The 27,770-nt window shown below is 43.6% G+C and overlaps 1 protein-coding gene, 1 long non-coding RNA gene and 1 other non-coding gene across 6 annotated transcripts; 2 read left to right on the top strand and 1 right to left on the bottom strand.

The window, feature by feature from the left end:
- Nucleotides 1-4: 4 nt before the first annotated feature.
- On the top strand, nt 5-11,594 carry LOC109452948 (uncharacterized). The gene is made up of 3 exons (XR_002138213.2): nt 5-144; nt 4,365-4,427; nt 11,460-11,594. It is a non-coding gene; the product is annotated as an uncharacterized LOC109452948 (long non-coding RNA).
- TRNAS-CGA (transfer RNA serine (anticodon CGA)) lies at nt 282-363 on the top strand. The gene has a single exon. It is a non-coding gene; the product is annotated as a tRNA-Ser (tRNA).
- RNF41 (ring finger protein 41) lies at nt 7,118-27,770 on the bottom strand. Of its 4 annotated transcripts, XM_019742288.2 has the most exons (8): nt 27,565-27,730; nt 24,988-25,169; nt 18,861-18,929; nt 14,978-15,090; nt 11,653-11,924; nt 10,812-10,947; nt 10,309-10,412; nt 7,118-9,453 (listed from the first exon to the last, which is right to left on the bottom strand). In XM_019742288.2, exons 4-8 carry the CDS (start codon nt 15,065-15,067, stop codon nt 9,102-9,104), a joined length of 954 nt encoding a protein of 317 aa, XP_019597847.1. In that variant the 5' UTR covers nt 15,068-15,090; nt 18,861-18,929; nt 24,988-25,169; nt 27,565-27,730; the 3' UTR covers nt 7,118-9,101. The 4 variants fall into 4 exon arrangements, with proteins under 4 accessions (XP_019597847.1, XP_019597844.1, XP_019597845.1 ...); XM_019742285.2 differs by lacking the exon at nt 18,861-18,929 and having other exon boundaries at nt 27,565-27,732; XM_019742286.2 differs by lacking the exons at nt 18,861-18,929; nt 27,565-27,730 and adding an exon at nt 27,395-27,506.

The raw sequence follows: 27,770 nt of genomic DNA, 5'->3' as shown, positions 1-27,770 counted from the left end.
TTAACTCGAGGAGTCCCTAGCCGCCACCCTCGGGGCCCAGCCCCTCCCCTCCAAGTGCTTCCTCTGCCGGTCTCGCCATCACCTCCTAAATAGCTTTGCACTCCTCGAGACCCGTCTCTTTTCCTTTGAGTGGCGTAGAGAGAGGTAAGGAGCGGGGGTGGCGGTGGGGGTGTCACAGGATGTTATGTGTGTATTGGTCTGTGGATGTGGGTATGTGGATGAGGCTCGGCTTCCCCGCAATGCCGACTCCTGCTGTAAGTGTGAGAAGAGTGGTTTTGGAAGTCACGGTGGCCGAGTGGTTAAGGCGTTGGACTCGAAATCCAATGGGGTTTCCCCGCACAGGTTCGAATCCTGTTCGTGACGTTAGCTTTTTCCGGGGCCTCCCCGCGCGCCCACCTCAGGAAGCGTGAAGGGAATCCCTGGTTTTCGCACGTGCCTTTCGTGCACTTTCCTTTCTGTCTGGGAAAGAGAAGCCAGAAGATCTCAAGATATCTCACCTTTGGATTTGGGGGGGGGGGGATGAGGGTGATCACGGAAGCTTAATTATGCACAACCTTATGGGCTGCTAGGATGTAAGGTAATTTCAGAATTGTAGCTTTGGCATACATTGTTTCATGCTTTTGGGAGGGAATAGCAAAGGATTTGGTTGAAGAAGAAGGGTTAAGTTTTGTTTGGGAATGTAAATGCCTGTTGTGCTGTAAAAGTCAAAACTGGAGTTTCCAGGAAAAAAGGGCACCTCTGGATTTCATGACCAGAAGTCACGTCTTGTAGGTCTGATTACAAATGAAGACCCAAGAAACAGGGCATTCTCTCATTTGGATTTCCTCGAGGAGATGCACCTCAGGTACAGAGCTAGGGAGAGTAACCTACTGGAACCAACACTGCAGATCGAGCTGGAGCTAGTGTGGGAAGATAATTATCACTTTTTATTGAGTGCTCATTATGTGTCAGGTAGTTAACCAAGCTAGGGAATTAATCCCTTCTCTAACCTGTCACGCTGCTGTACTCACTTCCCCTGGTTCTTCCTACCCACAATTTCTGATTGTGGGGATATCTAGGACACTTGTGGAGGATGTTCTTTTTGTATTTCATTTTTTTGTACAGCAGCATCTCCTCCAAAAAGAATCCCCAAAGGACAGGGGGTTCAAGGGTAATTCATAGCGCTTTCTAAACATTTATACTTTGGAGTTTCCCGCCTTCATACCATTGCTCACGCTGTTCTTTCCAAGATCACCCTCACCACTGTCTCCTGCCCCCCCTCCAGTCCACAGTGTGATCACTTCCCATCTGCACATCCTTGTACCCCTTCTCTTCCAGGCTCCTGGTTACTCCAGCGGGAACCTATCAGGCTACCACCACCGTCCACTAGATCGCATGCAAGTCATCTCCTTTGACACGCCGCTGCAGAAGTTAAAATAAAAACAAATTATATTCTACCTCTTAAGTATGTTCAAGTCTGTCCACTTTCTCAGGAGTGAGTGCAGACTGGACCACTTGCTGGAGCCTTTATGTGGAAAATAGGGGTCATTGTGAGGACTACAGAAGTTAATATGTGCAAAGCTGCACTAAAGCATGCACACTGTGGCCTGAGACCTTAAACTTTTCCATAGCTGCTTTTGCTGTCTCATGACCTGGTCTCTTTTCTCTCACCGCTCTTCCATATTCTCTACATTCCACCCATGGCATTCTTTTAATTCCTAGTATAGTATTTGTTCATGCTGTTCTCTGCCTGCAATAATTTTGCTCATCCTCACCTTCTACTCAGTCTCCACTTAAATGTTGGTTCTTCTGGGAAGCCTTCTCTAACCACCTGTCACTCACCACATCCTACGCCCTAATCTTATTATGTGAAGTCTTTCTTCCCCTGTAGATGTAAATTCTTGGCACATATAACCTCAATAAAAAAAGAATTTTGTTGAGTAAATAGATGTTTTTACAGTATATGTACTTGTTTTAATCTTCACTCAGACTGCACTCTAAGCTTCTTGGGAATTAGGACTGTGTATTTTGTTTGTATGTCCTGTACTAGGTCTTACATATAGATGTGATCAAATATGTACTGTAATAGAATCTTACTAGCTCAGTGCTCAGCTTTCTACCATCCAATTTTGCACATGCTCTCAGATTTAAATATCTGGAGAGCCAAGACCAACAAGGACCAGCAGAGGGCAACCGACAACTATGTTGTGAAGGGAAGAAGGCTCCACAGTTTACAAAATGGAGGATCTGAACTGAGAAGGAGAAAGACAGAGGTTGTTTGGTATTTGGGAGATACTATCTTTTGCTCTCAAATGCTTCCCTTGTAATTTTAGAGGACTAGAGGCCACGGCGTTGAACTTTCATGAACAGTAGATAATTTCCAATTTTCACTATATCCACAGCCCTCCCCAACTCCCCGATTCTTTCATCCTTCCCCTTCCATCCCGACAAATCCTGTCTCTTTCTTTGTGTTGCACCATCAGGCCCACCTCTCTCTCTCACCATTCTTACATATTTATTACGTTCTACCCACTGGTATTCTTCAGTTTCTGATTCAGTATTTGGCCTTGCTCATCTGTCTGCCCTTAAATAACCTTCTCTGTCTAGGCTTGCAATCCCACTCATTTCAACCTCCTAGGGAACCTTCCATAAATAAACCTTCCATAACACATTCAAATTCTACTCCACTGAATCAATCCTTATTTCAGAACAAACAAAACTACACTTTCACTTGACACTTCCAAACCTTTTCTATCTCCTTTCTTGAATAAAATGTATACCCTCTGCCTCCAGCTCCATACTATCTTAATACCCCATGGTAGAAACCTTTGCTGTTTGAAACCATTGATTTCTTAATGGATTTCAGAGACACTGTACTCATTGTTTTTCTCTTAGAACACCTTCTCCATCTCATTTGCTTTCTCCCTCCTCCTGTGGAATTCTACTAAAACTTCATTCTTTTCCCTCTTCCCAAGGAAAAAATCCCAAGCGACTGTTCCAGGCATGGCCTCCCAGCCAAACCATGGTCCTCTATCTCCAACTGTCTATGTCTGCATAGCTGACCTAATGTCACCTAAAACACAAACAAAACTTCTTCCTTTCCCAGAATCGCATTCTCAATCTTTTCCATTTATGCTACTATTCTTAATTCCATCTAGTTTCTAACCTTAAGAAATATCTGACGTTTTTTTCTCCAGTGGCCTTCTAAGTGCCCCAGTTTTGCCAACTTAAATCTCTAAAAACACTGCTTTCTTCATATTATTCCCATGTCCAGGAACTTCAGCGCCCCATCTGATTAAATACATGCTCCAATTATCAATATACCCTGCCTAAATCACCTTTTTTTAAAATCCTTAATTCTTCTCAGTAAGACACCCCAATCTAATCAGGTGATAGCTTAATTCCTTCTTTCATGAAGCTTCTTCTATCTACCTCATAACCAAAGACTAGGTAATCCCACCCTAACCTGATCAAAGCTACAAATTCTCAGATCTTAATCAGAATTGCTTTTATGCAACTAAAAGGCTAATGGGGGAGAAACTAACACACAAGAATTTAATATAATCCCAAATTGTTGACTTGTTCCAAATGTTAAGAGGCTTGGATCTCTGTAGTTTATCTAGTAAAGCAAATCATTAGAGGACTTGAGCTAAAATATCTCAACTGACACTTGTTTCAGGAATGCTGTCATTGTACAAAACATTTTTGGAACTCCTTCACAGCTAGTTTATGAGCCCCATTTAAATGATTCATTACTTCAAAATTACTTTTTTAAAAAGCTGATGCATTAGCCAACTTTATCATTTATCTATTTTCCAGATTTTGTTCTAGATTACTCCTGGAATTCCCCCAGGTCTGATCCTTAGGCTTCTTCCTGTTCTTTCCTTTAATGTTTATATTAATTCCTAGAATTTCTTGATCACCTCTGGGCAGGTAACTCCTAAATCCACATCTTTAACTCTAACTCTTGCTCTTCAGCTCCAGACCCACATTTCCAATTATTGGCTAAGCACCTCTTTATGGAAGTACTTCCAATCCAGTGTTCCCCAAATGAGTTCCTTCACCCCTGAAACCTGCTCATCCTTCCTCCCTATTTAGGCTAATGACATGGTCTTCTCATTCACAGACTAGAAACCTGTCTTTATCTGTGACTCATCTTTGGTTAGTGCCCCTTGTTGAGTGCAGTGGTTAGGAGCTCAGGCTCTGGAATGACTTTCTGGGTTCAAATCCCAGTTCTTTGCTGTATTTTGTCCTTTGTTACTCCACATAGAAAATGGAGATGATAATAGTGCCTTTTTGTAAAGTTGGGAAGACTATTTAATACTTAGAATGGTGTCTGACTCACAGTAAATGCTTAATTTAGCTGTTATCCCCTTTCCTCGCAGCCAGTATCTTGTTCAGAAAGCTCCAGTGATTCCTGAGAAGCCTTCCCTCCTATGTCCCACCAGGTAGGTAGGTGACCCCTTTCCTCCTCGTCCCATTGTACTTAGTCCTTCTCTATTAGTAACATACTGTTTTGTATTCCCCATTATTTGTTCAAGTGCACCTACTAAACTGCAAATTCCTTTAAAGATTTGTTTCTCAATTATTTGTGTATCTCAAATGCCTAGTGCCATTTCTGGTACATGACAGGTAAGCTATAAATGTGGGCTGAGTGAATCTATTCAGTTACTAAGGCCTGTTTTTCTCCCTGGATGTCTCTTGTTCTCTTTCCTGTTCTATTTCAAGCTCTAATCCTCTCTTGCATGAATTACTGCAAAGCTTACTAATGTTGTCACCACTTTTCACTGTCTTCCCACTGCCACTAGAATTATGAGTTGGAAGTCACTCCTCTTCTCAAAAACTTACCTAGAAAATTAAAGTCCAAATTCCCTGCCATGTATTCAAGCTCTTCTAAGAATTGGCCCCAAATTATTTCTAGCTTTATCTTCCATTACTTCCTTCAAAAAAGTGTGCTCCAGATCCCACTAGTCTTTTTATTCATGAACACAGCCTTCATCTCCACTTGTTTTTATTCATGCTGTGATCTTAGCCTAAAACAGAAGTTGCAAACTGGTGGACCTTAGATTTCTTTTTGTAATTGAAACAACATTTAAAAGTTGTGTGATTTAGCATAAATAGGATGTTCAAAGATTCGTGAAAATAAGATTTGGCAATGTTGGGCCCCTGTTCGTATACAGCAGCAACCAACTGGAGCTTTACCACCAACCAGCTGCCCCTTCTCTCAGGGCATGTATTCGTCACCTAGCCAGCTTTAAAAAAACTCTATAAATGCACAATGACCAAGCTAATGGTGGGACAACTGGGCCTATCTCCTGGTGTTACACAACATAAAAAACATCTCTCCGATGATGTCTTCTGTCCCCAGAACTGTTAAACTGGAATCTCTCAGACTCTACATCTAATATCTAGTAAAAATAGGGACTAGAGGAACAAATTAAAGGACACCATGAGAAAGCAGTCAGTCAAATCCAAAAGACCACTCTCCAGGACTACTGGCCCAATCTCTTCAATAAATTAGTGTTACAAAGAAAGGTTGTTCCAGGAATCTGGATTAAAAGAGAAAGAGTTAAGACACATAACCTGGTGTACAATGCATGGTTCCTGGATTGGATCCAGGGTTCAACAAATTAGCTCTGAAAGTACTTTTCTTGGGACAATTGGGGAAGTGAGAATATAGGTTTGTGTTAGATTAAGGATATATTATTAATTTTAAGTGCTAATTTGGGCAATGTATAAGATGTTTTGATTTTTCAAATCTATACACTGAAGTAAGAAATTAAAACCCACCCTCTTCCTTTTCCTGCCCATTTCTCCTGACCCTGGAATGGGTTGGCAAACTTTCTATAAAGGACAAAGTAGCAAATACTTTAGGTTTTGTGGGCCATAGTTCTGTGTCAGTTACTCATCTCTGCTGTTGTAATCTAAAAGCAGCCAGACAACACGTACTTAGCTGTGTTCCAATACAACTTTTTTACAAAAGTAGACAGCACGATGCAAGCTGTAGGTTGCCAACCTCTGACCTAGAATAAATACCACTACTCCTAAAAACGTCTTTCCTGGTGCACATCAGAATCGGTGGCTTTATTTTTCCCCTCTTTACATATTGCTTGTAAATCCACTTGCCATATTTATTATGTCTTCATATACTCATCTCCATTAGGGAGTAAGTCTTTGAAGTTAGGTGCCATTTTGCTACATGAACTCCCCTATCCCCACCCTAGTGAGTTCCTTGCAGAATATTCAATGAATATTGTTTCCAAAAACCAAATCTACCCTAAAAGGAAGATTTGGTACCATTCATGACATTCAAAAGAATGAGCAGCAGGTTCTGAAAGTAATTTTGAAGGAAATTTGGGGGGTGAAGGGGGCAGGAAACACTACTGGTATCACTAGAGTAAATATATTGCCTCTTATGCTGCATATTGTGATGTGCTCATCGTTATTTTACAGTCAGACCTTGTGTGTATGGAAGTAGTAGGCGCAGTTGGCATAGATGCTCTTATGCCCCCTTTTTTAACCCCGCTAGAGTATCTAGAGTACTATTAGATTTACATTAGGTGCATGATAAATGCTCAACAAATTTAAAATATAGTTTTAGGGGAAAAGAGTACGTTCTTTTTCTCAAGACAGGGAGAAGTTGGCAGCAAATAAGGGTTTATCAAGATCTGACCATAGCAGGTAGCCATTCCAGGTTTCCTTCCTCACATTTACTTTGTTGGTTAGGAGGCATTGGAGGGTAGAGGCTTCCCTGCCTGCAGTGGCATCCCAGATTCCAAAGCAAAGATGGGACAAGGGAGAAAGGCGCATGTACATCTTCTGTGGCAAGTGTCCCAGAACCCAGGAGCACGTAGGCAAGATGTGGAATCTGGGGCAAAGGCAGAACACAGTTCCTATCACTGGAAAGTGTTGGCTGCCATAGAACAGGAGGCAGGAGGGAAGGACTTAGGAGGGCACACAGGACAAAGAAGATGTGAGGTGACTACTACTCCCAGGCAGGCATCCTCCTAAAACAGAGGTTAGTTCTAAGACTAGGGTAGGTTACGAAGCAAGGAAAAAGTAAGGGGAATTAAGGTGAGAAAAAGGCCAAAGCAGAGGAGAAACCTTCAGAAGAAGGGGAGTGATACTGAATTAAGAATTTAGAGAACTGAGTGAAAGGTTTATTATTAGTGCAGTCAACACCATGGAACAGCACATGTAACACAACCAGCAACCTGCAGAGACACTAGTGCAAAGGGTGGGGAAGCCGGAACTGAGCTTCCTGGCTCCATCTGAGGGTGATGACAGGGGGTATGGGCCTTGGTAAGGCAGGCAGGGGCAGTGGGGAGTGGAAGAAATGTAGTAACCAGACTAAGTATAGCAGCGTTTTCAAATTCCTGAGCACAATGTCCTGGAGCTAGAACATATGACTGTTCCTTACTCCTTTCAAGCTGTATCCCTCTACTCCAATCCCAGGGGAGCCATGACCCAACTACCCAGACCTATAGCAAGCTGGCCTGGAATAAAACTCCAAAAAGAGAGTTTGGGGCTGTTATATGGCCATCTCTCTTCAACCCCACTCCCACCTGCATATTAAAATAATCACACCCACTATCCCTCCCCTTCTGTTACTCTGCCAGTCACCTTAGGGGTCAAGGAACACCCCAGGTAGCCTGAAATGGAGCTGAAGCCCTTAGGGGGCCTGGGGGAGACAGAGCACAGCCTATACTCACAGACAAAGACACAATTTCTATTCCACCTTGTCTGGTGAAGATAGAATCCAGCTATACATCTCCAAGGAAATGGGGCGAGGGATTTCTTCAAAATTAATACTCGAAATCCAGAATTTTACAATGAGACCCTGGAAGGGCCAGGAGCAAAGTTCGCCAGAGGGCACAGCATCGGTGCTGGACTGTCACATCCATCACTAGAACAGAGGAAGCGCCTCATCTCAGTGGGGTTAAGGACGGTTGGGGCATACCTTATCAGGTCAGCCAAGGACTCCCTCGGCCCTTCCTCTATTAAAGCCAAAGGTTGTGCTGCAAAGGAAAAATATAAAATAGCCCCCATCCCAGTCCCACCCTATCCAGAATCCCCACCATAGGAACAGCAAAAGAAAAGTTTCAAGTTTTGTTAATTTTTTTTCTTTTTCCTTTCTTTAAAAAAAAAAAAAAGTAAATAAATTAAATTGCCAACAATGTGTGGCTGGGCTGGAAAAGTGGGGTAGCCATAACCAGGCCATTCTTTAAAAAAAAAAAAAGTAGGAGGGAGTGAAATATAAACAAGTAACAATGGCCAAAGGAAATTATCAAAATAATGTGTTACAATCACAGGGCTGGAGAGGGGTCTCTGGAACTACTAGGCCTGTGCCACAGAAGCAGTGCCTGCGTGACTTCAGCAAAAACTAGTGAGCTGCTTCTTGCTGAGCATGTTCACCCCAACAGACTAACCGCCTTCCCCCACTCCTGTCATTCCTTAATTACGAGAAAGTGTAGGAAAGAAGAGCTCACTTGGACATTTTCGGCATCCCAACTTGCACGCCTGCAGACCCAGTGGGAGCCCAGGCCTTTAAGGTGGGCTAAACAAGGTCCTGCTTGGCTCAGAGGTCCAGTCTTCCCCTCAGGGCCATCGGTGATGGCCAGTTACTGGCCCTATTGTTTATTTCTAGGGTTTTGGTTCCACCCTTACCATTTCTTCAGGATGTCTGCTCCCCAGAGCTGTCCTCTAAATGATGTTTAGTCAATAGGCCTGCTCAGATTCCCTGGTTTTGGAGGAGGGGAACGACTAGAGATTCCTCACTCCACCCTGATCCTTACAGAAAATGATTATCTTTGTGCTTTCTGAAAATACCTGGAACCAGGAATCCTTGGCAGGAAAACAGATATAGAGGTGGGGACTTTCCCAACCAGAAGGAAAATTTACAGACATCTTAGGGGAAGAAATTAGGCAAAAAGAAGGAATGTAGGTTCCCACCTGAAAGGCTGAGCAAAGTGCCTCAGGGCCCTTCAGTGCCAGAAAAGCAGGGAGATGTGTGGCTCACGTGTAAGCCACAGGGTTAAGGACAGTGGGGAAGACTCAGGGCCCAGCTACTGGAATGATGAGACTTTCCGATTTCCATCTCTTCCTGACAGCCTGCCGAGAGACTATATCTCTTCCACGCCATGTGCGAATATCATGACGAGCCCCGGCTCCTGCACCATATCATCCCCCATATGCTGGTTCTCACAGGCCATCACAACAACAGCCTGCTTGCCGGGGATACGCTTGGCCACGTAGTTCTCATAGTACCGCCGGTTCATCTGTCTTGTCTCTAGTGTGGCCAGACCCTGAGGCCAGCTCCTCTCGTGGGCATTTTCGATCAGCTCGTTGACAATAGAGGCAGGACAGCCACTCTCCACCAGGGAGCGCTTGATTACAGCCTGGAGTACAGCATCTGGGGTGGAGATCATCCCTCCCCAGCGGGTCACTCTTGCTGGCTGCAGGGAATTCACCCACCTGTGTGGAGGGGATTGGAGGTGGTCATTCCAGCTCATCCCCTTTCTCTGCATGGTTTCTTTCCCTAATAGGAACAACCCCCCACTCGGCACTTAGCTTAACCTATCCTCTCCTCCCCCTCCCCTCTCTCCTTCCATCATTGGTTCAGAAACTGCTAATCTTTCTGTAGTTGGTCCCATCTAAGTCACCACGTTACTCACCAGATTAAACCTCACAAGTGTAGGGTCCCTGTTATTTTTCTTAAAAATCCCAATACTTAGCACACACAGTGACTGGCACATACTAAATGCTCAATGAATATTTATTGAATGAAGCAATTATTCCTCTATACTGTGTGCCAGGCACCACTGTTTGTATTGTATATATTGCTTCACCCTTAACAGTTTAGTCTATGAGATGTATAGTGCTCCAGAAGTGAAAGGGTGAAAGGGATCTTAGACTTCACTTGTTTACTTCACTGCATCTTGCTACATTTTTAGTTCACTTTCCTGGATTTGCACATTCTCTTCTCTGGATTGTAAGCTACCTGAAGATAGGGATGACATCTTCTTTTTGGCCCTCCCAGCACTCACAGCCTTTAATACAGGGCTTTGTATATATGGGTACTCACCTAATTCTGGAGAAATTGCATCCTTAGGTAAGCTTTCTCTTCCATCCACCCCAAAGAATAAGAGATCCTATACTGGGGCTGAAGATTATCTTCTCCTCTGCCACTGTCCTTCATCCCAACACCTGAAAAGTGGTGGCCCCAGCCCGGCCCTTTTAATACCCTCCTTTTGCCACTCCCCTGCCCCTCCTCCTTTTGGGGTTCAGTGCCAGGACATGGAGTAACTCCATACCCTGAGTGACACTCACTCTAGGATCTCATTGTATTCAATTGTCTCCTCCAGGTTTTGAAGGTTGGGGTTGACACTGCGGATTGCACGCATATATGCCTTCAGCAGCTGGATGTCTCGCTTCTATTGGAGGGAAAGAGAACCAGGGGTGATGGTTAAGGCAGATGGCAGATGACAGACAAAAGTTATCTGAGAATGAGGGCAATTGAGACATCAGAGGAATAACCAGCCTGTAAGCTTCATGAAGGCAGAGATATGATTGTTTCATTCATAGCTGTATCTGCAGTGCTTAGTAAACTGCTGTCACAGAGAGGCAATTTGGTAAATGTTCAGTGAATGAATGACATTGAAGAGATAAAGGGAAGGGAGAAGAGCTCCAATCTGATTCCCTACTAGGCCACAGGCAGAATATCCACTCAGCTAGGTGCATAGGCACAGATCTGTATGGTGCTTATCACCCACAGGAAGGCAGTTCATTTGTACATTAGGGACATGTTTTTCCCCACGTTCTTTGGGCCCTACCTGCTCTGCCAGCTGGTGTTTGTGTTCAGCTGAGGTCTTCTCCAGCTCTGCGATGCGTGTCTGCTGCTGCTGTACCACTGAGCGCAGGTGCTTAATGCAGTTGTGGTTTGGCAGCTCATCTTTGGGCATCTCCAGGCTGCCGCCCCGGGTAGGAAAAGAGAACAGAAGCATTCAATGGGACATGTGGACAAAGGCAGAAACTTGCTGAGAGGGCTTTCTCCTACCCCCAATTTCTAATATTAATTAATCTCTAACTTCAGGCCTCCCTCTTATTTATTCTCTTTACTTCCTCCTCCCCAGCTCCCCCCTCACCCCTTTGCTATCTACTTTCTCTGTGCTTCTTTCCCTCTATAAGACAGTGTTTTATCTACCACATGGCTCTCCTTTTCTCCTACAGATTCTGCCTGTGCACTCATTCCTCTGAGAAGCCCTAGATTCACAGCGCTAGCTATCAGCATTGAATCAAATATTTCACACCCCAAAGAAAGAAAAAAATAGGGCAAGAGGAAATATGATAGGGCTGGAAATTAGAGCAGTCAATCTGACAAAGACAAAGTAATACTGGACCGAAAGGGAAGAATAAAGTAAATCAGTCCTTAGTGTTATCACGCAGATTGCTGAATTGCTGTCTCCCTTCTTATATTAAAGCAAGAGCAAAAAAGATCAGAGTTGGAAAAGCAGCATGAATCTGAGATCCTGGGGCAGGAAGCCAGGAAGGCCAAGGACACTCCCTGCCTACATGCACAGGAGACTTGCTCAGCCCGTGAGCAGGGGACCAGAGACAGGGATACAAACGGAGCGGCCCTTAGCCTTGTGGGGCAGAAGAAGGTAAGGATCTTACCCGCAGCCCTGTTCACAGGTCACAGGCCGTTTTGGGTTGTGCTCACAGTCACTGAGGTGAGACATGAGGTTGTCAAGCCGGACAATAGCACTGCAGCCAAATACAGCGTTGTCGCAGGCAATCTGCAGCTTTGACAACATGTTCCGCATGATCCGAGGTACTGGGCGCAGGTGGGCGACCGTCACAACACTACGGTCCACCGGACACGTCTGCTGCTGAGAGAACCACTGGGTGATGCAGGCGTTGCAGAAAGCATGCTCGCAATGCGGTGCCTAGAGGGCGAGCAGGGCAAAAGGGCACAAGAGAATTAGCTGGAGCTAAGAGCCTGGATGTGATAACTGAAAGCCAATCAAATCTTGGAGCAGCTTCCAGGACCAGAGGTCCCCGGGTCACGGCAAAGTATAGCTGCACTATACTTTGGGTAAGGTATTGTGGGGGACAGGTTTCAGATGTGTCCTGTGCTCAAGATTCCAAATGGATTGTGACACAAAACAAACAAGTAAAAAGTTATATAACAATAAGATATAATGTTGCAGGACAATAGGAGAGATGACAGAAGGCAGTCCCTTATCATCTGCCAACTGGATTGCATACACCATAATTACCAAAGAAATCCAGAGGAAGGTGAGAGTCAATCAGGGCAGGTATTTATGGAGAGGACAGAATTAGAAATGGGTCTTAAAGGACAAGGCGGGGGTGGGGGGGACAGAGATTTACTGGCAAAAGGTCAATGTAAGAAAGCAAAACAAAAAAGCCCAGAACTCCTGGTAAAAGGTTAAGAGTTCTCTCTGTGTGAGCCCAAGTTCTTATGAGGGCTGCTTTGCCCTGTGTCCCAAAGGCCAAGCCTACCCCCCAAAACAGGGCTGGTTTTTCATAGAATCACATTCTTTTCAGTTTCATAAAGATCATATTTCAGCCTACTTCCTTGATAACTCAGATAACCTCCAAAGTTAATCCTTCAAAGTGAGAGGATTCCCTGGCCTCTGTGGAGACACGGTCTGGCCTCTGGCAAGGGATAAACACAGTAGGCACTCGGAACATGTTGACAAACGAATGGAGTGCCTACTGTATCCCCATCACTTTGCTAGGTTGGACAATAAAAAAAAATACGCCCTCAAGATGCTCTTAAAGCCAAAGACTAAAACATAGACGGCTCTGTAGGAAGTCATTTTCAATATCATTAATCCAACTATCAGTAGATTTTTAGTTTTCACTCAAAGACATTTGATTCTTTCCAAAGTCTTACAAACCCTATCTCCAAAAAAATATTAAATTTGTCTACTTTTCCCCATCTCTACGGCCACTAATCCAGTTCAAGCGATCATCTTTCACCTGTATTACTAAATATGCCTTCTAACTGGTCTCCCTACTTCTATCTTGCCCCTTTAGAATCCATTCTACAGTCAGCAGCCAAAGTGATCATTTAAAAATACCGATCAGATCAGATCACTCCCCTGCTTAAAACTTTACAATGGCTTCCCATTATACTTAAAATAAACCGAAACACGTCCTCAGGACATTCTGCTTGATCTGGCCCTGTGCCTCTGCGCTCTCCTCACCTCACATCACGCTCCCAGCACTGTGCTTAGGCCCTTTTGGCTTCTTTCTGTTCCTTGTCCACAGCCAGCTAATTCCTGCTTCAGGACTTTTGCTTCTGCTGCTTCTCTTTGCCTGAAACGCTCTTCCTCTAAATCTTAGCATGAATGGTCCCTTATCATTCAGATCTCAGGTCAACTGTCACCTCTTTTGTGACCATTCTATCTAAACCTGCCACCCCTGCAGATGTAGACAGAATGTACTACCTTTCATGTAAGAAAGGTAGGTAAACATATATAATATGTATTCATACTTTCTCGTACCTGCCCCTCTACATACTGGAGGATACCAAATAAAGTAATGGGATTCTCTATGGGGGGCTTAGGTGGATTAGGACAAGGATGGACGAGTTCTCACTGTATATCTTTTATACTGTTGATTTCTGAACTATATGAATTTATTACCTATTCAAAAAATAAATATGATGTAGGGAATCAGCATCCCGAGCAGAGGCCTTCTACCCATGGAAACGCGCCTGGTAACCTGGCATCTTGAGGTGTATTCCTCAGAAAGTAAACCCTGGAGGTGGGGGGAGGGGTGGCTTCTAACAGACAATCGCCAACTGCCACTGACCTCTCCACATGTCACTCGCCTCAGATGATAGTGCCAGAAAACAGATAAGGCCCTGCCAGGGTGGAGAGGGAACTGACACACCCCATGACCTCTTGACACTACCAGCATAGCTTGCTCCACACCCAGCCAATCTGCTTCTAATGGCAGCAGGCTGGAAAGGCCTAGACGGGAGAGGTCCAGGGCTAGCTGCTATTGGAATACAGGCTGACTTTCATTCAGCTCAGGCATCTATGCTCCTTTGGATGGTTAAAAACTGGAAAGTGAGAATAAACTCAAAGGATCAAGAGGAGTTAGGATGTAGTCAATTGTATAAGCAGTGAGTGGGAAGGGCCATGAGACTTCATTGACTAGTGTCCTGATTTGGAAAATGGGATTCTCTCTAGTTAGCTGAAGGATGATATTCACAGAGTGCGGGCAATAAGGATCACGCAGGATGATGTCCTAGGAATATAACTGTTAAGAATTCATCTCACTCATTATACTTGCCTGTTAGTCATGAGCTTCTCCTCCTACTTGCCACAGGAACATACAACTGACTCTGGTCTGGCAAGGCTGACAGAGAAATGACCTACTGAAGGTGGCAGCTTCATATCAAATGCAGAGTACACAGCTGCGTCAAAAATTGGTTTTTCCAATAAATCCCAGGAAGAAAATAGGTCAGTACATACAGTTCCCACTTCCTACTTGTTGGACAGTAGGTAGGCAGGCAGAAGAGAGGCCCATAGGGAGACTGGTTGATTACCCAAAACACTACATCATCAAAACACAGAGAGAACTTAGCAGGAGAGTCCAGAAGTTCAATCATGGGTAGGAAAGCAAAACCTAGTCAGAGCCCCTGCAGAGGAAAGGAAGTTCCCAAGCTACTGTCAAAAGACAGAAACAGACAGATGACCATTTTACAGCAGAAAAATCTCAGAGCAACCTCCGAAGAAAACCTGAAGCAGTGGACTTCTGTGGCATCCACCTCTAGACAGACTCAGGAAGGCCCTATTCCTCCTGTAGTCGCCACCGCTCTTTTGCACCAAACCTCTATAGGGTGTGTATGTGGGCAGGGGGAGCCAGGACACAGTGACTTCCCCTTGATCCCATTATCTGAATATTTTCTATCGCCACTACCACCTACTGCCCCACCAAACCTGCCATCAGACCGACTCACCTGGACTGGCTCCTCCAAGACTCCACTGCAAATAGGACAGATAAGATCTTCGTCAACATCCCCCTGGAAACGGGTTACATCATACCCCATGTCTCATCACTGAAACCCAGATCCTGGAAGGAGTAACAGAGGAAAAGAGGCCAGTTCAGAAGAAGCCTACAAACATGTGCCAACTCAAACTCATTGCCAAGATCTATTCATCTGTCTAACAATTATTTATTGAGAGCCTACTATGTGCCAGTCATTTGGGGGCAAAAAGCTGACTCAAGAAACTTAATTCTAATGGAAGAAGACATTACATAAGCATACATTTAAAATATGACGTGATAAATGCTTTGACAGAGTAAGCATAGGGCATTATGAGGGCAAGAGATATAGATACCTACCCCAGGCTGAAGGGAGAGCGTGATTTTGACAGTTTTCTAGGATTAATTGTCACCAACAAGACAAGCAAGAGTTAGCTAGGTGTTGAAGACGTGGGCAGGACGGGCACTGGGTTTTACGCACATGAAACAGCACAAAGGCCCATAAGTAGGAAAGCATATGACGGCTTCCAGGAACTCTAAGTGGTTTAGAAAAAGGCTGACCTGTAGGGTGCAAGGTAGGAAGTGTCTAGATACAAGGCTGGAGAGGCAAGCAAGGGTCAGGCCCTGAGAAGTCTTGTATAAGGAGTTTGGACTTTTTATCCTGAAGGCTATCGGAAGCCACTGAAAGATTTAAAAGGAATGATTGGATAAAAGGTCCCTTTTAGAATCACTCTGTCAATAAGGATGAGACTGGAGACAGGAAGAGCATGTAGGCCGGAGAGAGATGCTGAGAATCGGAACTTAGGTAGTGGCAATGGGGATGAAGAAGGAGGGAGGTTCAGGAGAGCAAGGACTCAAAGAACAGTGGGGCTGCCATGCCCCTTCTTTGGGCTCCTAGGGGTCAAACCCAAAGAAGAAGTCACTGACGGGTGACTGAACCTCCTGTGTGGGCGGCCAACTGGTGGGCTAATTGGATCAAAGATGGGCACGTGATTCAAGGATAGCCAGTGCACAGACCAGCGGTCAGCTGTGATGTCGTTGGAAAAGATGAGCTGAGTCGATCAAGTTGTTCTAGGGAATTTAGAATCAAGCTGTCCAATGTAAAAAGGTCGGGGAGCGGTGGGATGTAAAGAGGCTTTGATAGGTCAAGTGCAAGCTAAAGTACAGCACTGGATTAAGTCAAAACTGGCTGGATTCTCCCCAGTTCTACTACGCACTAGCTGTGTGACCTTGGGCAGGCTATGTAAACTTCCTAAGCCTAAGTAGTTCTTTTTTTTAATATAAATAGATAAAATGGGTACAAATAATAATAAAAGTGATTTTCATAGAGTCGTCCTCAAAGAGATAATGCATATAAAACATTTAGCAAAGTGCCTGCTGACACACAATAAGTACTCAATACATGATAATAACCATTATTTATGTATACATCTAATTTCTACTACTTGATTAAAAATTCCTTAAGAACAGAAACTCATGTTCTGCATCCAGCGTAGCACCAAGCACAGTTCCCTACAAATCAATAAAATGTTTGATATATTTAAATGTTCCTTTAACTAGGAGCTTCTGGGCAACCAGGATATAGTGGACATCTACTATTTTGCCTACCTTACATCTTATTTTCCTCTGTTTTCCTTTGGAAACCATACCCTGGCTCCTAGTGGACATGTGACCCAACCCAGGACAATGAGAGTGATACCTGGGACTTCTACGGGAGCTCTCAAGAGGAGCTTTTTCCCCTGGGTTGCATAGCTGGTAGGATGTACAACCCACAGTGGCTGGTGACCATTTCTGCCATTAAGGAGGACAGCCTGCTTATAAAATGAAGCCAATAATGAAGAAAGCGGGCTGAGAGATCGAATTCAAATGAGATCATCTGAGGTCCTGGATTCAGTCATGGCTAAAGCCACAATCAGCTTTTGAACATATGTTACATGAGCCAATAAATTCTCTATTATGTTTAGGGTGGTCTGAGCTGGGTTTTTGTCTGTCTCAACTGATAAAAATCCTGATTAATACACAAGCTAATGGATCTAAGAAATCACAAGACTCCCTTTGGAACCACTTATCTTTCTTTACTCATTTTATATAGGAACAATGACACCCTGTGACATTACTACAGTTACCATGACCTCCATCACCATTGTTCTATATACTTGTTTCTCCATCTCTAGGGCCTTTAAAGTTCAGGGCCGTGGGCTTAGTAACAATCCCTCTGAAATTGTCACTGTCAACCACTTTGGCCTAGCTATTGGAAGTGAAAGTAAGAGAGCAGTGGTTCGAAGTGAACAGGAGGTGAAACAGAGACAGGAACTAAAGATAACTCGTCAAAAGCTCGATTTCAAAGGAAGGGAAAGAACTAGCTAGAGAAAGAAAGAAGGTTGAGGAAGTGGGCTGTGTTGGGGGTGTTTTTCTTTTTGATGAGAAAGGCTTGAGCATGTTTATGTACTGAGAGGAAAGCACTAGTGAAGAGGGAAAGATAAAGACAGGAGAGCATCTGGTCACCGAGGTAGCAGTAGGTAGGGAGGTGATCTGGAATTATGTTAAACAGGAAGAGGGACACCTCTAAAGCAGGAAGGAAGGAAGAATGGTGCAAAAAGAAGTCCAGATAGGTTTTTAAAAATCACACCAAGAAAGTTTTAAAAATCAGATAATCAGTTATTAATTTAAATTAACAGTAAAGGTACAGTTAGGTGATTATGGTAATATAAGCCCATTTGATGAATATGTCTTTTAAATGATGTTTACAGGAAATATGCAATAACATGATACAATACGTGTAGATTGAAAAAGTAGGACACTAAATTGAATACAGACCTGTTTACAGATCTGTTTAAAAACATGTGTATTTATAAGTAATCCATACATAAAAAGAGACCAGAAGGAAATATCAAAATGTTAACAGTGGTTTATTTGGGTGTAGGCTAAGGATAATGTTTTTTCCTGCTATTTTTAATTACCAAATATTTTAATGAGTACACATTTTTAAAAAATCATAACTCAAGAAATAGGAAAAAAATTATATTTTTTAATTTAGAAATTACTTGAGGATAAAAAATACAGGAATGCTTTAACTTTTGAAGTACAGGAATAAAAGATGAAAATTTGATCATACCCAGTTTTTCCCATTGACCTGGTGAAGACAGTCTTATTTTTGCTTAACAGTTAGAATGGACCATAAGAGACCATCGGGTTTAATATCCCAGGGTAGGAATCCTCTCAACAGTAACCAACTGTGAGTTACCCTGTGCTGAGACACTCCTGGGAAAGGTCAAGGTAGGGTGCAGCAAGAGCACAGATGAGAAATATCTAGCCCAGCCTCACTTCTCTCATTCCAGAATGCCTATGTCCCTCTAAAACAGGGTACCCAGAGCTCCACATGTGGACTGACCAACATGGACAGAATGAGACGATTACCCCTTTTCTTCTCTACTTCAACTAACGCAACCTAAGACTGGTTAGTGCTGTTCTAGTTGATAGCCACTGCCACTCTCATAGTCCAGAAAAACACACAGGGCTGGGACAAAGGGGAAGGAGAAAGAGAAAAAGTCAAGAAGAGGATATCTGAGATAGCTTCTACATGAGAGCAAAAATATCCCCAAATACCTGTAATTCATCTATTGAACTGTTGACTTTATAAAACCTTCCTCAATTAAATAAACAAATTGTAATTTGGTTTCTCTACAATAGCTGGAAAATTAGTCACAGGAAAAAAAAATCATTGCTGCCTTTAAAATGTACCAGCTATGAAAAGACTGCGAAGATAGACTGTTATGAGAAAAAAACTAAGATACAGAATAGTATATGTAAAGTATGCCACAAGGAGCACAAAATCACTATGTAGTGTCTGTGCTTACGTATGCATGGAACTCTCCAGAAGGATCCAGAGGAAACTGCCAATAGTGGTTGCTGCTGAGGAGGGATAACTAAGGAACAGAGATAGGAGGAAAATTTTAATTTCCTTATTTATCCTTTTGTGCCTTTTAAAAAGATTTTCCGTGTGTGTCTTCACTATTCAAATAAAGAAATAAATCAGCTGCCAGATGGGAGGGGGGTTAGGGGAGTGGGTGAGAAAGGTGAAGGGATTAAGAATTACAAATTGGTAGTTACAAAATAGACTATAGTCCCTGTGCTTTACTTTACATCCCAATAGTCAGTGGGATGTAAAGTAAAGCACAGGGACTATAGTCAATAATATGGTAATAACTATGTATAGTGCTAGGTGGGTACTAGACTAGTCAAGGGGATCACTTCTTAAATTATATAAATGTCTAACCACTACGCTGTACACCTGAAATTAATATAAAATAATACTGAATGTCAACTGTAATTGAAAAATTAAAACCGGGGAGAAAAAGGTGAAGGGGAATAAGTGGTCCAAATTTCCAGGTATAAAACAATAAGCCATGAGATGTAATGTACAGAATAGGGAATATAGTCAATAATACAGTGATAGTGTGGTACGATGTCACATGGTTGCTGGACTTATGGTGATCATTTCTTTAGGTATATAAATGTTGAGCTACTACTGTGTATACCTGAAACTAATATAATATTGTGTGTTGGCTATATTTTAATAAAAATCTTTAAAAAAGATAAAGAAATCTGTAATTATTCTAAATTGTGAAAGTATTAAAGTTAAAACAATGAACACGTCCAAAATATTCACTTAATGTGTCATATACTATACATGTCATATATGTCATATAGTATATATGACACATATAACATCATATATTGTAGTAAGGTCTGGAAAAAAATGTACTCTTGCAAGAAAAAGTTGATCAAATTGAATCGCAACAAAAAAAATAGGTACTGTCCCCCAAAACTATATACCCTTTAACCTAGCACTCACACTTCCAGGAACTTAGCCTTAAGAAATAATTACACAAGGGTATAAAAACAATATACTAGATTATTTATCTAAGTATTATTTATAATATAATAGCAAAAATGAAATCAGAAGTACCACAAATATTCAGTAAAATTCTTTTTTTTTTCAGTAAAATTCTTTACATCCATAAAATGGGATAACATATAGCATTAATAGGACTTAGATATATTTCTTATTAATAATTGACTTAAATTACTTAAAGGTATTTATTATTTATATAAGTAAAATAATATATCTATGCATGTTACATATGTTATAGTGCAATTTTTGTTAAAAAGTATATGTATATTTATATTTATGTTTGTACACATTTATATTGGAAAGCATCTAGAAAGATATATACCAAAAATGTGCCAAAAAAATGTACATATTTCAAGAGACGTTATCTATGTATTATTTTTTGAAGTTGAATTGAATTATGGTAGCACTGTGTAGTATGACGTTCGCTCAAAAGATGGCGTTAATCAAATGAATGCTAGTGTCATTCATTGTATTACAATTTCCCCCCCTTTTCCCGTCTCCCCCCCGCCCCCCACACTCCGGTTCAAGACATTGTTTGTCAATCTAGTTGTGTAGGATACAGCTCCCTGGCCCATGCTGGTGTTATGAGCCTTGAGCTCCTCCCGGCTGAGGCAGTTGATCGCCAGTCGTCGGTCGGCCACTCCTAGCTCATGGCAGCTCTCACCAGCTGCCGGCCGCTCACGATGGCTGCTGGCAACTCACACTGGCTGCCGGCCACTCACAGTGGCTGCCAGCCACTCAAGCGGGCCACCGGCCATTCATGGCAGCACACGGTAGCCCATGGTGGCACATGGCAGCACATGGCAGCCCGCTGCAGCTCACCCCGACCTCCAGCTGCTCATGGCAGCCCGGCTCTAGGGAGAGCTGTTGTTCACAATCTTAGCTATAGAGTGTGCAGCTCACTGGCCCATGTGGGAATCAAATCAGTGACCTTGGTGTTAGGAGCATGGAGCTCCAACCACCTGAGCCACCAGGCCGGCCCTGTATTACAATTTTAATACAGTTTTTTCCTGTCTTAAAATGCATATACAGGGGCCTCCACGTGGCTCAGTTGGTTAGAGCGCGCGCTCTGAACAACAAGGTTGCCGGTTCAATTCCCGCATGGGATGGTGGGCTGCGCCCCCTGCAACTAAAGATTGGAAACAGCGACTAGGCTTGGAGCTGAGCTGCGCCCTCCACAACTAGATTGAAGGACAATGACTTGGAGCTGATGAGCCCTGGAGAAACACACTGTTCCCCAATATTCCCCAATAAAATTAAAAAAAACATGCATATGTATTTTTTGACACCCTCTGTATTCAAGAAGCTGTCTCTAAGTACAGACTTTTAATATTTTTAATTTCACTCAGTTTTGCTTTATTGGTTTTTTCCTACTTTTTTAAACAATGATCACATTTTACTTATACAATTAAATAATAATGAAGTCAACATTTATTGAGCATTACTATATGCTAAGCACTATTCTAAACATTTCTTGTATATTAACTCATCTAATTCTCACAAAAACTCTATGAGTTACTCTATGAGATAGGGACTGTCATTATCCGTATTTTACAGATGAGTAACAGATGCACAAAGGTTAAAAAACTTGTCCAATATCATACAGCTAACAAGTGGTTCAGCCAGATTCAAACCCAGGCAGACTGGCTTCAGAGCCCAAGCTTTTTAACCACTGTGCCGAAATGCCTTTCAAACTGAAAAATGCAAGTTACAAAAACATTATGTATCCTATGGTCCCATTTTTATAAAACAATTTAAAAAATGAAAAGTAATATATGTAGTGTACATACATATTTTTAAAAATCGAGTTGATGAGATTATACTTTTGATCTAGGTTATATTATTTCCGCAAGATTGAATTTTTTAAAAATATCGCGCTCTCTCTCTCTCTCCCCCCTTCCCTTCCTCCTTCTCCTTCTCTCTCCCGCTCCCTCCCTCCCTCTCTCTCTTTCCTTCTCCTTCTCTCTCTGCCTCTCACTCTCCCCCCTCTCCCCTCTCTTTAAAAAAAAAAAAATATCAGTTATCCTTAGAGCAAGGGGCAAAAATTAAAATAACATTACCATTTTTTCCCTGCTGCTAGGGGGCAATGTAGAAAACTGGCCTAGAGTTTGTACTATGCTTCACAGCACTTTCATTTTAAATCAATGCTAACAATATTGTCATAAGGAGGAATACAGATTCTGAAAACTTATCTTAATGGGGTCTCAGGAGATCCCACATCCCCAAAATAAACAGCAGAGTACTTGCCTCAGTTAGTGCAGAGATGGCCAGAGGATGTGGGAAGCCACCAGGCAGGGTTATAAACTGCAAGGTTCCCACCATAAAGTCAGGGTTTACAAAACTGCAGAGATGCTGGGCGTTGTTCTTTCTAAACTGACCCCACCACCACCACCACCTCCACCACTAATCTTATCTGCTTAGAGAGTCTCCTGTTTTATCTATCCTCCTATAAATGCATCCATTCAGGGGTGCGGCCTCAAAAATTAAGGGGAAATTTAGATTTCGTCTGATGGGGGTATTCCCTGTTTGGCACCTATGGGAAACAAATGCTGACATGCCTCTGTACAACCTTGGAAGCCAGCTCCTTGCTCTGTCACCAGGCAGATAGTCAAGCTCACAGGCTAGACTCCTTGACTACTACTACTACTCTCTGGGACTCTCAACACTGCTGTGGGGCTGTCACAGGGACAGGATATCATTCCAAGGGGATGCCTCACAGGAACTCACTGCTCACTGCCCTGGGGGCAGAAGCCTTAATAAAACTGAAACCACAGAAACCTCAAGAGTCACAGCCAGTGACCACAGCCACTGGAAGCACAGTTTCCTAGATATTCTCCTTGAGTTAGAGAATAGGAAAAGGCCTTGGAAGGTTTCACGCAAGTTGGGGAGTTGAACGAAAGTAGCGCTGAGTTGTTCCTTCAGGCATACAGGCGTCCTGCCAGCCTTCCCGACGTGAACATCCTGAACCCAAACTGAAAAGTGCATCATTCCCCGTCTGCTATTCTGCAGGTCACAACCAAACCAGGTAATTATGTTACTTTCCTTCCTCTCTGTTAACTGGGGTCTCTCTCTCTATTCCTGGTCAGCATTATTATAAAAATGACCCCTTCCTATACCTTTTTAACTTACTGTTGCAGTTGTTTTCTCTGGTCCACACCTAGAGAGCACGAGGAATTTGAAACAGATTGTTTCTAAAAGGACCCTAACATTTATCCCTACTTATTCGGGGTTTCTTGAACCCATGTACAGGTGTGCAAACCATGCACATTCACACATACATCCAAACTCTCACTCGAAGATAAACATTAGAGAAGCCACTCCAACCCATAATTTGTATTTTTAGGGGAATTGGTCATGCTGTCACCAATTCTTGGTAAATGCATAAGGGTAAAACCAGATATCTGTGCTCCCTTCTAATTCTCCTCTCTGCCCAGAATACAACAGATGTGCAAAGGGCTGAGGAGTCTCCAGCCCCAATTACTACAAGTCACCAGTCACACAGGGAGAAGGCCCTGTAACCTGCCCCAGTGTAAGGAAACAGGTGACTCCTAGAACCTCAACCTACTGACTAAATTAGCTGGGGAAGTGTCTCACAAGTGTCCCTAAAACATTTCTTCCTTATCTCCCTGTCTCACAATGAAGGAATAGGTCTGGAAAAAAAGAAAACTGAGTCAAGAATCCAGAAAACTGAGTGCTAGTTCTGCCTCTATTACTGACCAAATGTGTGACCTTGAGCAAGTTACTTAACTTCTCTGGGCCTCAGTTCCTTTACTCCACATGAAATGAGACATCCTGGACTGCATAAGTTCTAAGGTATTCTACAAGTTCCACGATTCTAATATTCAGCATATAAAACAAAAATAGGTATATTAGGGAGTGATTATGTTGTAAAAGGTGTCCTGGCTTTACCACTAACTGACTTTGCTCTCTTTGGGTAACTCTCTTGATTTTTTTAAGTGAAAGGAAGTAGTCTTTTTTTAAAAGATTTTATTGGAGAAGGGAAACAGGACTTTATTGGGGAACAGTGTGTACTTCCGGGACATTTTCCAAGTCAAGTTGTTGTCCTTTCAATCTTAGTTGAGGAGGGCGCAGCTCAGCTCCAGGTCCAGTTGCTGTTGTTAATTGCAGGGGCTCAGCCCACCATCCCTTGTGGGAGTCGAACTGGCAACCTTGTGGTTGAGAGCCCATGCCCCAACCAACTGAGCCATCTGGACACCCGGGAGCTGAGAGGCAGCTCATTGACTTCATTCTAGTTGCAGAGGGTGCAGCTCACTGGCCCATGTGGGAATCAAACCGGCAGCCCCGTTGCCCAGAGCTCGCGCTCTAACCAACTGAACCACCCAACCGCCCCAAAGTAGTCTTTTTTATTTAAGCAGTAGAATCCTTAGAGTGAAGTCACACCCCCTCTTAGAGAATTGAGTTCTTAGGAACTCAGTTTCCTCACCTGTGAGATGAGGGGAAGGGCTACACTGCCTCTGAGGTTCTGTCCAATTCCAGAATGCTGTGATCCATACTGGATTTACTACAGGGGATTTTAAAGTTAGGCTTCTTTAGTACATTTTAATGGATCCACTTTACAAAAGAATCCAGAGGGCACACAGTTCTTCAAGAATTTATCTAACACCTAAAATGAGGCTACCAGGCTTCAAAAGCCAGCAAGGACCTCCTACTTGGTCAGCAGCACCAAGGACTATTTGTGCGATTGTCCCAAATCTCATCTTCACCCTATATACACAGCCCCCTACCAGGAGAGATGTGTAAAAGAAACAGAAAACACAATCCTTGTCCTCCAACTAAAGTGTAGGCGAGGCTTGAGCCCAAGGAGTGAATATACAGCATATCAAATACATAAAAAGACATAAAATTTACTAAGCAATTTACCAACAAGTAAAAGTTAATAGCTAATGTAAGACATAAATATGCAAAGAACAGACTGATGTGGGTTAATCATGGAAAGCTTTTTGCAGCAAAGTATTTTAAGAATCAAGTTTTCAACAGCAGAAGGAACCCAGATTGGCAGAGAAGAGGGTTGAAGCCTGGAATGGGGATTCTGAGTCAAGGCTCTTTACCTTCCAAGTGTTGGGGGGCAGGTTCCCTGTTCACAAGGCTCCAACCCCCTGATGCCTCCACTCAGTGCCACTCAGGAGATGCTCCCAGTAACCCATCTTGTTGGCTATTCTTCAACTGAGTCTTCCTTCCTAGTGACAAACTCCATCGCCAAGGGGATGGATGTGATGTCACAATCAGCACTCTATTAATAGGAACAAGGAAGAAAAAGGTGAGTCAGGGGAGCTACTTCCACTTGGCAGTGAGACTGGACAGACTTGGATCTGGCGGTTGGTTGGGGAAGATGAGACAACTCCATTAAGGTCTACAGGTTTCTGTGCTAGACACACAGGACTCCCATGTAAGGAATGAGATCGTGTGGCTAAGGAATCACACGCATAGTCTAGGAGACTCAAACAGAGCTGAGAGGGGGAGAGAAAGGGACAAGAAGAAAGGTAGACAAGGGGAGCTGTTTGAAGTAGACAAAGATTCTTTTACTCTGTACACACAACTACCAGCAATATCGATGATTCTAAATCTGTGGCTATAAGATGCCTATATCCACGGTACTTCACCTGCACAGTATGATGCTTTCATGTTTCCAAAGTGCTTTCACATTAATCCATGTAAAAAGAATTCTGGTCCTTATCCTCCAATTGGAAAATACTATTTCATAAGGAGAAGATATTCAAGAGGGATCAGGGTTTTTTAAAAAAATGAAAAGGCAGTGAATTGGGAAATTACTCCAGGCTGGACAACTGGGAAGACGAGAGGTAGCAGTAATGATTAGGCTGACTAGACTCTCATTACTAAAAGGATGGAACCATGTAGAGGGAGATAAGCCTTCAGATGAACAGTGCTGAGACATCTATTCAACACTATGCAGGAGAACGGCAACCATTCAAACTCCTTTCCTCACCAACACATGTCTATTGCTAGATTAAGGGCTGTGCTAGGAAGGAATTGGATGATGATTTGTATACATAAAACAGGGACCATTTCATCTTCTGAGTCTGGTACACATACTCATTAGTTTACTATGCTCATCAGCCACATGCTTAGTGTGCTATTTATACACTAATCAGAGAGCAAAGTGCAATGCCTGACACTCTTCCCTGTGGTTGGGGGGCGGGGGTAAATTGATATGTTTCTCCCCCATTCAGAATACAGGGAAAGGTATAATGCTTCTTCCATTTTCACAACACTGTATTTCCCAACAGCCTGGTATATGCCCCCTGTACCTCAATAAATGCTTCCAGGAACCAGTGCTGTTGGCTCTGCTCAGTCTTCTTCTAGTGACAAGTTCCAGACTCAGAAAGCAAATAGTTGCCCATACTGGGAAAAATCAATCCTACTTCGATGCTCCCTTGGCCAGAATAAAACAGTATTTTTCAACTGAGAGGAGGACCAGGAGTCAGGAGACTTGGGTTCTGGTCCCAGCTTTGCCAACTGTATGACTTTTAGCAAGCCATGTAATCCTTCTGTAGTTTTCCATTTCTTCACCTGTCAAATAGGGAAAATGATACCTGCCTTACCTACCTTATATATTGTCCCGAAAAATCAAATGACATAATAAATGTGAAAGCACACTGAATACTGTACTGAGGGCCAGAAGGAAATGCTTGAAAGAAGCTTGTTCCTTCTTTTCAATTACTGGGAACCAGGTCCAGCCACAAAGTTAGCTGGACACACAGGGTAGTAACATTATTGCATCACTCAGATTCCCTAACACTAGTCTGTCTACCCCGTTCCTCTATGGGGGAAAACTATCCGCCAAAAACACTATCAGCTTCTTGCCCTATTGTCAGACTCTAAAACCACCTGTATAGGAAGGGATTCGCTACCACTAGCACAGCCCAGTCCCCAAGAACAGTGGTTCAGTGGTCTCATTAACAGCACATTTCCATTAGGTGGAACGAAGTCAGTTTCTGAATGGGGACGATGTCAGTCCCTCAGGCAAAACACCCTCATTCCTCCTCCTTCAGCCCCCTCTCCTCCCATTCCTCAATTTCCCGTGCGTCCTACGTTGCCAAAGGCTTTCCGGTGTGTGAAGCCTGCGAAGAGGGCTTGGCTGCAAACCCAGGGCAGGGATGTAAGGAATGTGAGATTCCTTCATGGAGGGGTGGGAGGGGGAGAGGGGAAAGGAACGGAGGAGCAAGACAAGGCTGCCAAAGACAAGGCATGGGAGACGAGCCAAGCTATGGCGCTTCGAGGGCGGGGGTTCAGGTTCCACCGCCCTTGCCCAGGCTGGCCCCCAGAATGTTCCCTTCTCCTCCCGGCCCATCAATCATTGCCCATTTAAACACCACGTTATTCCCCCAGGTCCCCTCCTCTCTGTCCTCCAGCCAACCCAGGCCCCCTCCCGCACTTAAGGCTCCCCTACTCCAATGAACCTCCCCAACAACCCACCCTCCAGTGACCCCTTCTCACCTTCCAACGCCTCCCTATTGCTGCTCCCTTCCTCCATTTTTCATCTTTACTCCTATCCCTTAATCCTGACCTCCAATATCTCGAACCCCCGCCCCAATCCCCCTGGGACTTCGCCCCCTCCCTTCCCACACCCACTTTTAGGTGGGAACCCGCGCAGGCGCAGTACGCACCGCCTTGGCAGCGGTCTGGACTCTGTACCCCAGCCCGGCTGGAGCTGAGGCCGCAGCGGCCACGGGACAGCCCGGGTGCCGTGTCCCAGCCTTTCCTGGGAGGGGAAGGGTAAGGGAAGGAGAAGGAGGAAGGTTCGGACCACTAGTCGCCGTGTGAGACAGTCCTTTGCCCCGCCCACGGCTGCTACGCAACCCGGCGGAATCTC

Source organism: Rhinolophus sinicus, linkage group LG02, assembly GCF_036562045.2.
Source record: "Rhinolophus sinicus isolate RSC01 linkage group LG02, ASM3656204v1, whole genome shotgun sequence".
Taxonomy (NCBI): Eukaryota; Metazoa; Chordata; class Mammalia; order Chiroptera; family Rhinolophidae; genus Rhinolophus; species Rhinolophus sinicus.
Note: the sequence above shows the minus strand (reverse complement) of the source record. Positions and strands in the feature narration are given on the sequence as shown.